The 15,292-nt window shown below is 38.3% G+C and overlaps 1 protein-coding gene across 1 annotated transcript; it reads left to right on the top strand.

Moving 5' to 3' along the window:
- The first annotated feature begins 297 nt into the window (after positions 1–297).
- Positions 298–14,642, top strand: LOC129003828 (ankyrin-3-like). The gene is made up of 2 exons (XM_054432148.1): positions 298–432; positions 10,960–14,642. The coding sequence occupies exons 1-2, from the start codon at positions 419–421 to the stop codon at positions 12,857–12,859; spliced, it is 1,914 nt and encodes a 637-aa protein (XP_054288123.1). The 5' UTR covers positions 298–418; the 3' UTR covers positions 12,860–14,642.
- The last annotated feature ends 650 nt before the right edge of the window (positions 14,643–15,292 follow it).

Raw genomic sequence — 15,292 nt, 5'->3', positions numbered from 1 at the left:
ATTTGTAGAACTTTTACTATTTTGTATCCTGTAATTTCAAGTTGTGAATGTTTTTCATTGTAAAGTGGCTATGCCGTTGGGAAGTAAAATAAATAAATAAATAAACTAGGAAACCCCGCCTTAAAGGGTGAAAATTGTGATTGGGAAAAGTATAATCAATGGGCACGAATACATTTTGTTGGTTTTGGTTGGCAGCTTTGAATTTGCTCATAATTTTCTTAATTTTTGTTGTTGTTCAGACTGTACTGTTCTGTTCGATTCGAAGTAAAGTCAAGAAATCAACAAAAAAGTTAAGCAAAAGAAAGCATGGTGGCGGTGAATGTCCCACCGGATAAATTGTAGGCTAATCGTGGTTATTTTAACATAAATTACCTTTGTTGAATTATTTGTAAATTTCAGTGTTTATTACTACGAAAAAATGGCTTCATCACAGTAAGTAACAATTATTAATTTTCCTTTGTGTATTCTACTTTGCTTTGGCAACCAGGCCAGACTATTTCTGGACGTGTGCAATGCATCGCGTTGCCTCCAAAATCTTTGTTTAACAAAATTTTAGGAAAACAAAAGCAACAAGCAACCCATTTCTGCAGTGAGTCGGCCTGGAACGAGACATTGAGTTTATAACTATGTTCTAAGTATCATAATTGACACCTGCATCATAACTGTTTTATTTCAATCTTTTCATTAGCCTATTTGGAGTAGGTAGCTGCCTAACATGCTTTGTGGTATCTCTGCCCTCTGGCTCACTAGCTTATATTATCAAAGCCTAGGCTAGGCTAATATAGAAATCGGCGTTATTTTGACATAACAGGATTGTTGCGGCTGCGGTAACTTTATCGCAGCAACACGTTGCGGAGAACTTGCTGTTATTCTCAGGGCCGTAGGCCTATTTACTATGAGGCGACTCTCACCAGAGAGGTTCCTCTTTATTCTGATTCTTCAAAGGTTTATTTATTTATTTGATTTATTTACCAACGGCAATACACCAATTTACAAAGATAAAGATTGAAAGTTACAACAGTGAATGTTTGTGTTTTGTGCTAGGCATTAACAACGATAAACAATGAAAAGAATAACAGTAGTAGAAATTAAAACTAGTAACAATAATAAATAATACTTGTGTGAACCTGGCAATAACTCCAGCCATAAGTAGTTCGCGCGCCCTCAAAAATCTATTGCTGGCCGATTTGCGGCAAAATACGGCCGCGTAACATAATACCAATGATGTCACCAGATAGAGGACACTTTAACGGACACGACAGTATCAATATCATGTACCTGGGGGATAAGGAAGGGGGGGTAAAGTCAGCAATAAGTAGAGCGCGCGCCCGAAAAATCTATTGCTCGCCGATTTGCTGCAAAATACGGCCGCGTAACATAATACCGATGATGTCACCAGATAGAGGACACTTTAACGGACACGACAGTATCAATATCATGTACCTGGGGGATAAGGAAGGGGAGGTAAAGTCAGCAAAATGTAGAGCGCGCGCCCGAAAAATCTATTGCTCGCCGATTTGCGGCAAAATACGGCCGCGTAACATAATACCGATGATGTCACCAGATAGAGGACACTTTAACGGACACGACAGTATCAATATCATGTACCTGGGGGATAAGGAAGGGGAGGTAAAGTCAGCAATAAGTAGAGCGCGCGCCCGAAAAATCTATTGCTCGCCGATTTGCGGCAAAATACGGCCGCGTAACATAATACCGATGATGTCACCAGATAGAGGACACTTTAACGGACACGACAGTATCAATATCATGTACCTGGGGGATAAGGAAGGGGAGGTAAAGTCAGCAATAAGTAGAGCGCGCGCCCGTAAAATCTATTGCTCGCCGATTTGCGGCAAAATACGGCCGCGTAACATAATACCGATGATGTCACCAGATAGAGGACACTTTAACGGACACGACAGTATATATGTCATGTACCTGGGGGATAAGGAAGGGGAGGTAAAGTCAGCAATAAGTAGAGCGCGCGCCCGAAAAATCTATTGCTCGCCGATTTGCGGCAAAATACGGCAGCGTAACATAATACCGATGATGTCACCAGATAGAGGACACTTTAACGGACACGACAGTATCAATATCATGTACCTGGGGAATAAGGAAGGGGGGTAAAGTCAGCAATAAGTAGAGCGCGCGCCCTCAAAAATCTATTGCCGGCCGATTTGCGGCAAAATACGGCCGCGTAACATAATACCGATGATGTCACCAGATAGAGGACACTTTAACGGACACTACAGTATCAATATCATGTACCTGGGGGATAAGAAAGGGGGGGGGGTTAAATCAGCCATAAGTAGTGCGCGCGCCCTCAAAAATCTATTGCCGGCCGATTTGCGGCAAAATACGGCCGCGTAACATAATACCGATGATGTCACCAGATAGAGGACACTTTAACGGACACGACAGTATCAATATCATGTACCTGAGGGATAAGGAAGGGGGGGTAAAGTCAGCAATAAGTAGTGCGCGCGCCCGAAAAATCTATTGCTCGCCGTTTTCGGCAAAATACGGCCGCGTAACATGATACCGATAATGTCACCAGATAGAGGAAACTTTAACGGACACGACAGTATCAATATCATGTACCTGGGGGATAAGAAAGGGGGGTAAAATCAGCAATAAGTAGTGCGCTCGCCCTAAAAAATATATTGCCGGCCGATTTGCAGCAAAATACGGCCGCGTAACATAATACCGATGATGTCACCAGATAGAAACACTTTAACGGACACGACAGTATCAATATCATGTACCTGGCGGATAAGAACGCGCGCGCTACTTATTGCTGACTTTACCCCCCTTCCTTATCCCCCAGGTACATGATATATATACTGTCGTGTCCGTTAAAGTGTCCTCTATCTGGTGACATCATCGGTATTATGATACGCGGCCGTATTTTGCCGCAAATCGGCGAGCAATAGATTTTTCGGGCGCGCGCTCTACTTATTGCTGACTTTACCCCCCCTTCCATATCCCCCAGGTACATGATATTGATACTGTCGTGTCCGTTAAAGTGTCCTCTATCTGGTGACATCATCGGTATTATGATACGCGGCCGTATTTTGCCGCAAATCGGCGAGCAATAGATTTTTCGGGCGCGCGCTCTACTTATTGCTGACTTAACCCCCCCTTCCATATCCCCCAGGTACATGATATTGATACTGTCGTGTCCGTAAAAGTGTCCTCTATCTGGTGACATCATCGGTATTATGTTACGCGGCCGTATTTTGCCGCAAATCGGCGAGCATTAGATTTTACGGGCGCGCACTCTACTTATTGCTGACTTTACCTCCCCTTCCTTATCCCCCAGGTACATGATATTGATACTGTCGTGTCCGTTAAAGAGTCCTCTATCTGGTGACATCATCGGTATTATGTTACGCGGCCGTATTTTGCCGCAAATCGGCGAGCAATAGATTTTTCGGGCGCGCGCTCTACTTATTGCTGACTTTACCTCCCCTTCCTTATCCCCCAGGTACATGATATTGATACTGTCGTGTCCGTTAAAGTGTCCTCTATCTGGTGACATCATCGGTATTATGTTACGCGGCCGTATTTTGCCGCAAATCGGCGAGCAATAGATTTTTCGGGCGCACGCTCTACTTTTTGCTGACTTTACCTCCCCTTCCTTATCCCCCAGGTACATGATATTGATACTGTCGTGTCCGTTAAAGTGTCCTCTATCTGGTGACATCATCGGTATTATGTTACGCGGCCGTATTTTGCCGCAAATCGGCGAGCAATAGATTTTTCGGGCGCGCGCTCTACTTATTGCTGACTTTACCCCCCCTTCCTTATCCCCCAGGTACATGATATTGATACTGTCGTGTCCGTTAAAGTGTCCTCTATCTGGTGACATCATCGGTATTATGTTACGCGGCCGTATTTTGCCGCAAATCGGCCAGCAATAGATTTTTGAGGGCGCGCGAACTACTTATGGCTGGAGTTATTGCCAGGTTCACACCAATTAAATAATGAAATGAATAACAATAATAAAGCATTAAATGAACAACAATAATAATGATTTGAGATACAACAAGATCAAAAACAACACCAACAGTGAAATGTTATAGAGCGTCACGTTCCTCTGCTGCCGCTCGCCTAACAGCCTCCAAACTGGAAGCGAAAAGGTCGACTGACGAACAGATCTCGTTCCCGGAGCGCATCAGACGTGGTATGGGTCAGAAGCGTAGATAGCTGGTCGACGCATGGTCTAGCTCAAACAAGCGTTGATGCCTGGTACTTCTGGGAACGTGCAAGTTGATCCTCTCGAGCAGAAAAGGGCAGCTGATCTGGTTGTTAAGCAGCTTGAAGAGGAAGGCAACATCAGCAACTCTTCTTCTACACTCCAAGCTTTGGAGACCATAAGCTGCAGATATTTCCTCGACTGGGACGTCCATGAAATTGAACCCAGCGCGGCAACCAAGATGTCTCACGAAGCGTCTCTGTACTGATTCAAGATGATTGATTTGGCCGAGGAGGTAGGGTGACCAGACCACAGAGGCGTACTCGAGCAGCTGGCGAACTAAGGCCTTGAACAGGATCATTGGGGAGTTGGCACTCAACCCATGTCTTGACGTCCGAGAGATCAGTCCCAGCATGCGTGACGCCCTGGCACATAGATGGCTTATGTGCGGTCCAAAATCAAACGAGGCATCAATCTGAACGCCCAGGTCCTTGATGGTGTCACACCTTTCCACCCTGTTCCCGTCAAGGAAATAGTCGGCTTCCAAGTTGTTCTTTTTTCTACTGAACGTTATACATTTCGTTTTGGCTGGATTTGCTGACATATCATTCTCCAAACACCAACTGACGACGTTGTCGAGGGCTTCTTGAAGTAGTTGACAGTCAGAGAGAGAGTTGACTTCCACGAACAGCTTAATATCATCAGCGAACAGCAGAAAAGGCACCTTTATATTATCTTTAATGTCATTGATAAAGATCGAGAACAAGAGTGGGCCAAGATGGGATCCTTGCGGGACGCCGGAACTTGCGACGAAGCTAGCTGAGACGTGGGACTGAAAGACAACAGCCAGACGTCGACCAGACAGATAGCTCTCAAACCAGCATCGTGCCAACAACGCCATAGCCCTCCAGCTTAGCAAGAAGATGACGGTGACTAATCTTGTCAAAGGCTTTGCTGAAATCTAGGTATATAGCATCAACTTGGCTTCGTCGGCTAAAGGCATCCATGACTTGGCACTGGAGCGAGAAGAGATTGGTCACAGTAGAGCGGCCAGAGGTGAATCTGTGTTGCTCGTCTATCAACACTTGTCTGAACAAGGACTGAACTATATCTAAGATTAGGCCTTCGAACACTTTGCTTATAACGGACAAAAGGACAATTGGCGTATAGTTCATAACGTCGCGGTTGTCTCCCGACTTAAATATGGGGACGACACAACCATTCTTCAGGACCGATGGAAAAGTGCCAGAGGACAGACTGCGGTTAAACAAGTATTGGAGTAGAAAGGCTAACTCAGAGTGGCAGAACTTGAGCACTCCTGGAGTTATATCATCTGGCCCGCTTCCCTTGGTTGCGTCCAGCGCCAGTAGCTTCCTGTCGACATCTTGAACTGAGACGGAGCATTCGGAGATAATGAAGGGGGTGTTGAACACACACACAGGCAGTTCACGATGGTGAGTGGACGAAAAGAAGTCAGCGAAGAGTTGACACGAAAGGTTGGAACATAAGGGTTTAGAAATACATACATGGTATTGCTTCAACTTGATAAAGTAGGTAACCTTTTGTTTCCAACAATACGATCGGCAAAAATACCTAGGAGACTAGTAATTAAATACGGTCTATTTTAAAAAATAATAATAGTGGTCTTAGGTCGTAGACAGACATTTTTCATTTATTTCAGGTTGAAAATATTGACTTTCGGTCATCGGATCAAAATTGTTTGGTTTTGAATTAGGTAGGTATGATTTAAAATACCTATATTAATTGTTTTACTATAATCGGTATGTACAAAATCAGTAATCACGGCCAAATAGTATGCCCCTTCTGTGGTCCCAGTAAAATCGTGGACATTTGCCATGGTCGCGGAGGGATCCTGAACATCTTCTACGTTTGTGGTAATATAGTGAACCTCCAGCGCAATCGTGGAGACATGTTCTTTGTCTCCTCCAATATGGTAGAATCATGGACGACTCCGACGATTCTTATGGCCGCAAAGAAATAGTTTTCATCTTGTGAGAGCGCTGAGACGTCATCGTCCTCTCCTCCGATCTCGGCGGAATCATTAATACCTTCTGTGGCCACGGGGAAAGAGTTAACATCTTATGTGAGTGCGGTAACATCATCTTTGCCTCCTTCGATCACGGCGAATCCATGAACGACTCCTATGGCCGTGGAGAAATAGTTAACATCTTGCACAAAACTCGGAGGCATCATCTTCGTCTCCTTCGATCATGACAAATCTTAAAGATCTTTGAATACCTCGGTCGCGATAAAATCCTGGACATCTTCCCCGATCGCGCGTGAATAAATCAAATCAAATCATGTTTATTAGCACATAAACGTACAGAGGTTACAGATAAATGCACAAGTGCTTCATCATTCTTCTTATAGCCTAATATTATATAATGTCCTTTCTTAAAATGTATTTAGTAATAATAAATAAAATAGTTGTTTAACATTTGAGGAACTCTTTGAATAGACTAGCCAAAAGGTTTAATAAAAAAGATAATGTCAAGCTTAAAACTAAATAACAGGATTTATAGAATTTCATTATAAATAAAACATAAAAAATGTACAAAACATGTAACTTTAGTCAATGACAAGGTCTTAATTAAAATTTCACAACAAAAAACGATATATATAATATGTAACATTTAAAAATCAACAAGATTAACATGGAGAAGGAACTTTTTACCCTATAAAATATTACCTATGGAAGTAACTGACCTGCTTATAACATTTGAGAGTCATTTAGAAAATCGTCAACTTTATAGTAGGCCTTTCTGATCAAAATACTCTTAACGTTATCTGCAAATTGTGCTGGACTCATTGCTGTGTTTTTTGAGTTATTTGGAAGTTTATTGAACAATTTAATTCCCATGTAAGGAATAGGCCTACTTCTTTCTAAAGATGCCGTTGAATGATGAGGGTATATAAGTAAATTCTGGTTTCTAGTATTGTTATTGTGGCTATTTTTTTCTATAGAGCACCAATTTAAATTATTTTTTACATGACACAGAACCTCAAAAATGTAGGTACATGGTACAGTAAGTATTTTTAAACTTTTAAATAGGCTACTTCTTTACATGAGCTTCCAGGCTGTTTGAGGGTCATGGCTCTTAGGAATTTCTTTTGTACTTTCAATACATTTTTTATTAATTTTGTTACGCCGCATAATGATATTCCATATTTCACTAACGGGTAAAAATAGCCATAGTACAAAATAAGTTTTGTTTCCATGCTGGTACAGTCACAGAAAACGTACTACTATAACCCAGAATGCCAACCGCATGGTAAAAAGCATTAAGTGTTTTGAGCAACGCTGGTGGCGCTGCCTACGGATTGACAGGCAAAGCTCTCTCAAAACGCTTAATGCTTTTTACCATGCGGTTGGCATTCTGGGTTATAGTTGTACGTTTTCTGTGGTACAGTGTGCAAGGCAACTCATATTAAAACAAATGCTATTTAATCTCTTACATAATGGTACATAATATGTTCATGCCACTTCAGATTTTCATCACATATTACCCCTAATAATTTCACAGACTTCTGATTCTTCAAATCATCATTGCCGACTGTAACCTTTATTTCACCCTCTCTATATATTGCATACTTCTGAAGTGAATTATATTTGAATGTCTGCATTCAGCAACAGTCCATTTATTCTAAACCAATTTTCTAATTCTTTTATTATTGTCTCTGCTGTAAATTTAATTTTTTCTGTGCTATTATCTCTAATTAATGATGTATTATCATCTGCAAACATTACTATATCTGTCTTTATATTCATTGGAAGATCATTATCATATATTACGAACAAAGCTGGGCCTAAAATTGATCCTTGAGGAACTCCTGACTTTACAGTATCATATTTTGATTCATATTTCATGTTATTTTTAAAAAGAAGTTTTTTTTGCTTTCTATTAGTTAAGTACGATCTAAACCATTTCAAACTGTACCCTCTGATTCCATATACTTCTAATTTTTTTAACAGGACATCATGGTCTACACAATCAAATGCCTTTGCAGGTCACAACAAATTGCTCTAGTCTGTGATATAGTCTGTGATCTGTCCCATGCCCTGTAAATATTGTCAGTTAGAGAGATGAGTGCTGAGTTGGTGGAGTGAGATTTTCTAAAACCATTGTTGACTTTTGGTTATTAATTTATTTTTCTCTAGATATTATAGAGAAAATAATAGTGACAACTCCTTTGTTAACGGCGAAATAGTGTAGATCTCTTGCGGTCGCGATTTCATCAACGTCCCCCTGCGATCGTGGCGAAACAGATAATCAAAATTATCAAGAAAAAATGTTAAGCACCAAGTGAGGTCTCCTCCTTGGCCGTGGCCTCAGCAATCGCCGTGTCCGCCATTAGGGAAATATGGCCCTGGTTATTCTAATAACATATCTATCTACAACGCGTTGCAGGAAAGCCACGCGGACAACGAAAACAAAAACATGTATTGCCGCAGAGCAACAATAACTTCAGAAACAAACTGAATCATTATTAGACTGTTGTTATATAAACGTTTTGAAAAACATTGAGGTCATAAGTCAAGAGAGAAACTCAACTGAGGCCTACTGCAATTACCTGCATGTGGCGGTAGGGGGAATTCTTTTGTGGCAGGAAATTATATCGTGGGAAATCCATGATTGGGCTCTTTGCTCTCATAATATCCAAATATAGCCTAGTTTGATTTCACATTTTGACTTAGGCTAACTTAAGTATCGGTTCTGATCTCACAGTTCGAGTGAGTCATAGTGAGTCAACCTAGTTTAAGTTCAATGGGCCTACAATTTATGTAGTTTTTAAAAATTATTATTTCGTGTGCTTTTAGCGAATTTCCCTATAGGGAAGTAGCTATTAGCGTAGGTGGCATGGTAAAACCTAGGCCCGGGACCGATTTACTTTTTCATTTTGATGTCCCCAGAGGCCAAAAACACCATTCGTTCAAATTTTGTTTATATATGTATATATATATAGGCCTATTTACGTCGTCATATTTACACAAACACGGACACTGACATAAACACACACGTACATTGATTAAAATAAAAGTTGTTCTCCTGCCGGCTCCCGCGACGGTACTAATTAACTGTTCACCACAGGCCTGTGTTCCGTCCACGAGAACCTTTTATTTTAATCAATGTACGTGTGTGTTTATGTCTGTGTCCGTGTTTGTGTAAATATGACGACGTCCAAGAGACCGACTATGACAAGATACTTCTCGACTTGCTAACTACGTGACCATGACGCAACTAGCGTCGAATCCATGGTTGTAGATATTACAACTTTTTATTGAACTGGGACGAAAGTAAAGGTAACTAAACCACTATTATTTTATATTTGTCTTACCAGTTCAGGGGCAAGCCACAACAATGAGTAAAATATTTACAATCCTTGTAGGCCTACCTATTCATATTTGTGGAAACCATCTTGCTTTGATGCGTTATTGTATAATGGCTATTTGCCATAGAAATAAATAAATATGTGTGTCCTCAATTTCCCAAATATTCATGAAATGTGTATGTTAATATTCACCCAATAATTTGATAAACTAAAATATACATAGCCTAGTCACATTCCAATGTTTCTTAAAGAGAAAATAGTAAGTTTAAATTTGTTTACAGTGTAATTATAACTTAAATAGGCCTACCATACCCAAGTATTACCAAGTATTGACCAACCAAAAAATTGGCTATACAAAACTGCTTTACCCCCTCTATTACCGGTGGGACACACGGGAGGGACTAAGGCTAACATATCTTGTAGTGTCAGCGTTCACCGCTAGAACTGCTAAGTTGAAATAATTTAATTTTTTTTAAATTTTTAGTTATAAAATTAACTTTTTAATTATAAAATATTGTTTCAAATTATAAAATAAATTTTTAATTTTTAAAATTAAACTGTCATAACATAACCTAACCAACCAGACTTGCTGATAATATAAAAACTATATAAGATAAAAATCTAATTAATAATTACTTATAATGTTTAATTAATTATGAAATTAATTTTAAAATTTAGTATTATAAAATTAAACTGTCATAACCTAACCTAACCAACCAAACTTGCTGATAAGAAAAATTTGTTGACAAAAAGTTAGTGCTGCCAGCGGGATTCGAACCCAGGACCTCCTGAACACCAATCCGAAACGCTACCAACTATGCCACGAACGCCGCTGAAATCACATCGTTTCGTTACGGTAATCGTGTCGCCTCAAGAGAAGACATTAGCCACTAGAGATATGACGTCACTACACCTTTAGACTTAGTCCCTTCCGTGTGCCCATTCCCCTCTATTACCATTAGGTAGCGGTTTACCCCCACTATTACCTTTCGTACCATGCAGTATTTTCCCCTGAAAATGACAGTTTACGGATCATCAGATACTAATTTCTGATTCAATACCTACTATTATTATCTATTCATAAACCATAATTTTCACCTTTATAATTGCAGTATCGCCTTTAGTGCCAAATGAAACGTAATGTGTGTAACTTATGTGCACTGCATAGTTCAATGCTGCATGTCATAGGCCTACCCACTTTCAGAAGCCACGTAGCTTCAAATGAAACATGATATTTTTGATGTGATGTATAAGATGGATGTGAGTAGGCCTACTTATACCTAACTAGTTAAACATGTCAACTAGACTGAGTTAATAGTTGTCTTGTTTGATTATTATATTTCTTGCTGCAGGCTTACATTATTTTAGCTATATAATTATTTTTACTGATATATTTACATCTTTTTCAGTGCTTTCAATCAACCTCTGCACCGTGGGCTGTTGAGCTGTAATATTCCACAGTTGCAGCTAATGGCAGATAGATTTTCTCTCGATATGCAGTTTCTGGTGAAGACAATGTACCTCCTGAGTGATTACTTGAGGCAGGGGCGCAACATTACACCTCTGCAAGGAGCTATCATGATAGGAAACTTCCGCATATGCAAGCGGCTCATTGCTGAAGGAGCTGATTTCTTCTCATACTCCTACGATCTATTGACTCCGTTAAATATGGCCCTCGATGTTGGGAAGTTCCAAATAGCTAAACTGCTCATCACCTCAGGAGCTGACGTTTGTGTTCTCCAGAACGGATATTTTCCAATGTATTTTGCCATAAAGTCTGATACACCAGAGTACATAATTGAAATGATCATACGCAGAGGTTTCCCTGTGAACGGCGTTGTTGAGAACATGTACAACTCTACAGCTCTTCATAGAGCAGTGTTGTGCAACAATGTTGATGTCACTAATCTCCTCTTGAGGTATGAAGCTGATTGCAATGTGATTGATAACTTTGAAGGTTACGCTCCCATACACATAGCTGTGAAGCAGAAGCAGCCAGAGATTGTCAAGCTGTTAGCCGAACATGGAGCCAACTTAGAGGTAGAGTGTGGAAAAGGATTCACGCCTATTTTTTATGCTGCTGCCAACAATGATGTGAATTGTTTGAATATTCTTTTAGAGTTTGGTGCAGAACCAAATCATTTGTCTACTGTCCATTATATTTACCCGCTACATCATGCTGCATCTCTGTGCAGTGTGGAAGCCACTGATATGTTACTCAAAAGAGGAGCAGATGTCCAATTGAGTACTCCAATCACTAGAGATCTCCCGATCCATAGTGCTGTCATGTCAGAAAAAAGCAAGATATCAGAAGTTTTTGCTCAGGATTTAGCCAATGTCGTCAAACTCCTAATTGAGAATGGATCGCAGATCGATGTTCCCAACAATTATAACCAGACTCCGATGGAATTGGGTATAATCGGACAAACCTTTGAAGCTGTACAAGTGCTTGTAAAAGAGGGAGCTGCAGTCAATAAACCATTGGATTGTGGGACATATTTCCACTTTGTTGCTAGCAAAGGAAACAAAGAAATTGTAACAACGTTTTTGGAACACGGAGCTGACTATTCTTTCTTTGATGTCAACAAAATTACTCCGTACCACACTGCTGCATTCAATCCAGATCTGACCGTCCTGTCTGTGTTTTGGAAATTTCACTGCCCTGTAGACCTCCCCCTTCTCGGTGAAAATTCCAAAAAACCCCTGTTCTCTCCTGCTGCCATTGATCTTCTGGAAAACCAAAAAATGTTCTTGTCCGGTGTAAAGTCGAATGACGTTAATGTTATGATGGATGCCCTCTCTAAAGGTGCTGAAGCCAGAGGTTGCAGTATGAAATTGTCTCATCCTCTTCATGTTGCTGCTAGCAAAGGCTATACCCAAGTTGTAAAACTGTTGCTGGAAAATGGCGTCGCACCAAGCTCCGTGAACAGCAATAATGAAACTCCGCTACATGTTGCGGCAAAAGCAGGTCACTATGATGTTTGCCGTCTCTTGTTGAAGCATGGAGCCGTCTACAACTCTAGGTCTAAAGTGAAGAAAACTCCTTTAGAACTCGCTACAGAGAATAATCATGAGGAGGTTGCACACCTCTTGACTGGAGTTGATATGATCTTCAAAATCGGAAAGGAAAAAAAGGTTTCTCGTAAAATTAAAGAGTTATCCTTTCTCGTCAATGATGATCTGTATTTTGTTTATGTAAACTCTATGAACAGTAGAGGCGAAACTCTATTGAAAGTGGCAATTAAGAAGCAGTTTACTAAACTGACAGATAGGTTAATGAAGTTAAGAGTAACAAGGAAGGATGTATAGTGTTGAAGTTGTGGTGTGTGAGGGAAATGTCCCAAGTTTGTTCAAAAGTTAAAGTTGGTGAGGTAAATATTTCACAGAGTATGGGAGTAAATGGTGATTGTAAAGTATTGTTGCTTTAAATTGGTCATCATACAGTCATCAGTTTGTATTAATCAAATTATTTACAACTAAATAATTTATTTTTATTATTTTATTTTTATTTTTAAAGAATATTGGATGCAGAAATTATATTTACTGCCTGACATTTTCAAGTTTTGTTGAATTACAATTTAAGTAAGTAGGTGTGACATTTAATAAAACTACAAAAATATTTATTTACTGTACGTCAAGCAAGTAACACAAAGCTAAGATATCTGTTTATTTATAATAGATTGAATTTACTATTTTTTATAGTCCCTCCATTATTTTATAACAAAACTTAGTATTAACTGATTAGCAAAAAGTACTTTTGGATCTTGTAGCTTATTTCTGATTGATGCTTTACTGTAATATAAATCTTGCTACGGACATTACAGACATTTTACAGTAACATTCCCATTAAGTTATTGTTTGGAAAAAACATTGATTTTCTCTATCAAAGTGAAACCGTCATAGATTATTGTCAAGCATTACTTAATTTTTTGCATGCAAAAGACAACTATTTAATTATTTTAGTTTTGATTGAACCACAAAGAATCCTCTTAGGAGAAACCATAGTGTAAATTTTCATTCATTTTTTACCATTGAATGGTTATTTTTAGTTTGCAACTATAGTATTTCACTGAGCTTGTTTACCTTTTATAAATAGTGTTTATTTAAATGTCTAAGTTTTGACTTATCTTATTAACAAACTTAAATTTAACTCTGTAATCTTGTTATAGTAAGGTCAAAGTTAAAACTTTTAGGATATTTGTATATAGATAATCATTAAGTTTAGAGTTGCTTTGATGTATCCAGAAAATAAACTAGATACAGTAGCTTTTAAGTGTACAAATTATATTTTTTCCTAGTGTATCATAGATACTGTAGTTAATCTTGTTTTTACTTTTGTTTATATACATACATCATCTACATAGTTAGTAAACCTGATTCTCAGTTTTCACCATTGTGGGGTAAACTACTTAAAAATTACTTGTTACTTTAGAAAATGCTGTTTGTATTTATTTGATACTAAGTTTGGCTATTTAATTTCTGTAGATATTAGACGTACCGACAGTGTTAAACCCGACCAGTGTGATCTTTTTGGTTGTGTATGGCTCAGGTTTTATTTTGTTCAAATTAATTTATTTCAAGATTATTAAGCTGATGCCAGTATTATTTTTTCACGTTTTATGAGGTTTACAAGTTACAAGAAACTGGGCACTTTACTTGATTAGCAGATTCACTCAGCTATTTTGGATCTTATGAATATTTACACCAAATTTGAATTAAACCACACACAAATTTGGTCACTTCACAGTCTGAGGCCACATTAAGTGAACAATCATTTGCCAGAGTCAACAGTTTAAAACCCACACTTACCTACTGAATCTTTAAATTAAATTGTCAATTAAGTACTTTCTTTTGACTCAACAATTGCAAAGTTATTTTTTCTACTATACAAATAAGATTTAAAGATTATAGCATAAGATAAGACTAGATGAGTAAGAATAGCTAGCTAGTTTCAATTGGACTTAAAATTTTACTATGGATCTGTATTGTTATATTTTACAAAATATATTGTTTTATAAGATTTCTCCTTACTTATAAGATCATTCTTACTGTACTATTGTACCAAATTTACTACTTAAGTTCTGATTAATGATTAAAGTTTCTAAAAACATTATATGTTTGATATTTATCCTCTTCTAAACAATATGTTTAAGCGGTGCTCGATTTGTAAAAAATAATTAAGGTGTTGGAACTCAGCAACCTATTTAAAGTTAATAACCTATTTAATGTGATTAGTATCTATTTATGTCAATATTTTATGTTTCCGAAAAGGAGGTAAGTTTATCAAATGACGGAGTACTGACATCCAGGAAACTTCAACCCAGCATCGAAATTATAATGGATAAAATTTGCTGAATGTTGATTCGTTAATACAATAGCCAGTAAGATTTAGATCTCAATTGTCCAATACAATTTTTAAAAATATCTCTCGTGACAACACAAATATTCTGGAGGTTTTCACTTAACATATTTAACCCCCTTACTGTATACAGGGTGTAGAAAAATGCAATAGACCAATGTTTTTTTAATTTTTTATCAAACATCTTAATTTTTATCTTTGAATCTATTTACAATGGAGTATTTACAACTGATCCTCGTGTAATTTTCTATTATTCTTAGTCAAAATTTAATGTAGAACACGAAATTGACATCATCTACTCAAATCCATACACAGGTAATTGAGAAATTGCTGTATTAAGTTTGAAAACATAAAATAATAACAATTTTAACAATTATAAAAAT

Source organism: Macrosteles quadrilineatus, unplaced genomic scaffold (assembly GCF_028750875.1).
Source record: "Macrosteles quadrilineatus isolate MER2022 unplaced genomic scaffold, UCM_ALF_1.0 Scaffold_9__3_contigs__length_116548681, whole genome shotgun sequence".
NCBI lineage: Eukaryota > Metazoa > Arthropoda > Insecta > Hemiptera > Cicadellidae > Macrosteles > Macrosteles quadrilineatus.
The sequence above is the reverse complement of the archived record's forward strand: the minus strand, read 5'-3'. Positions and strand labels throughout refer to the sequence as shown.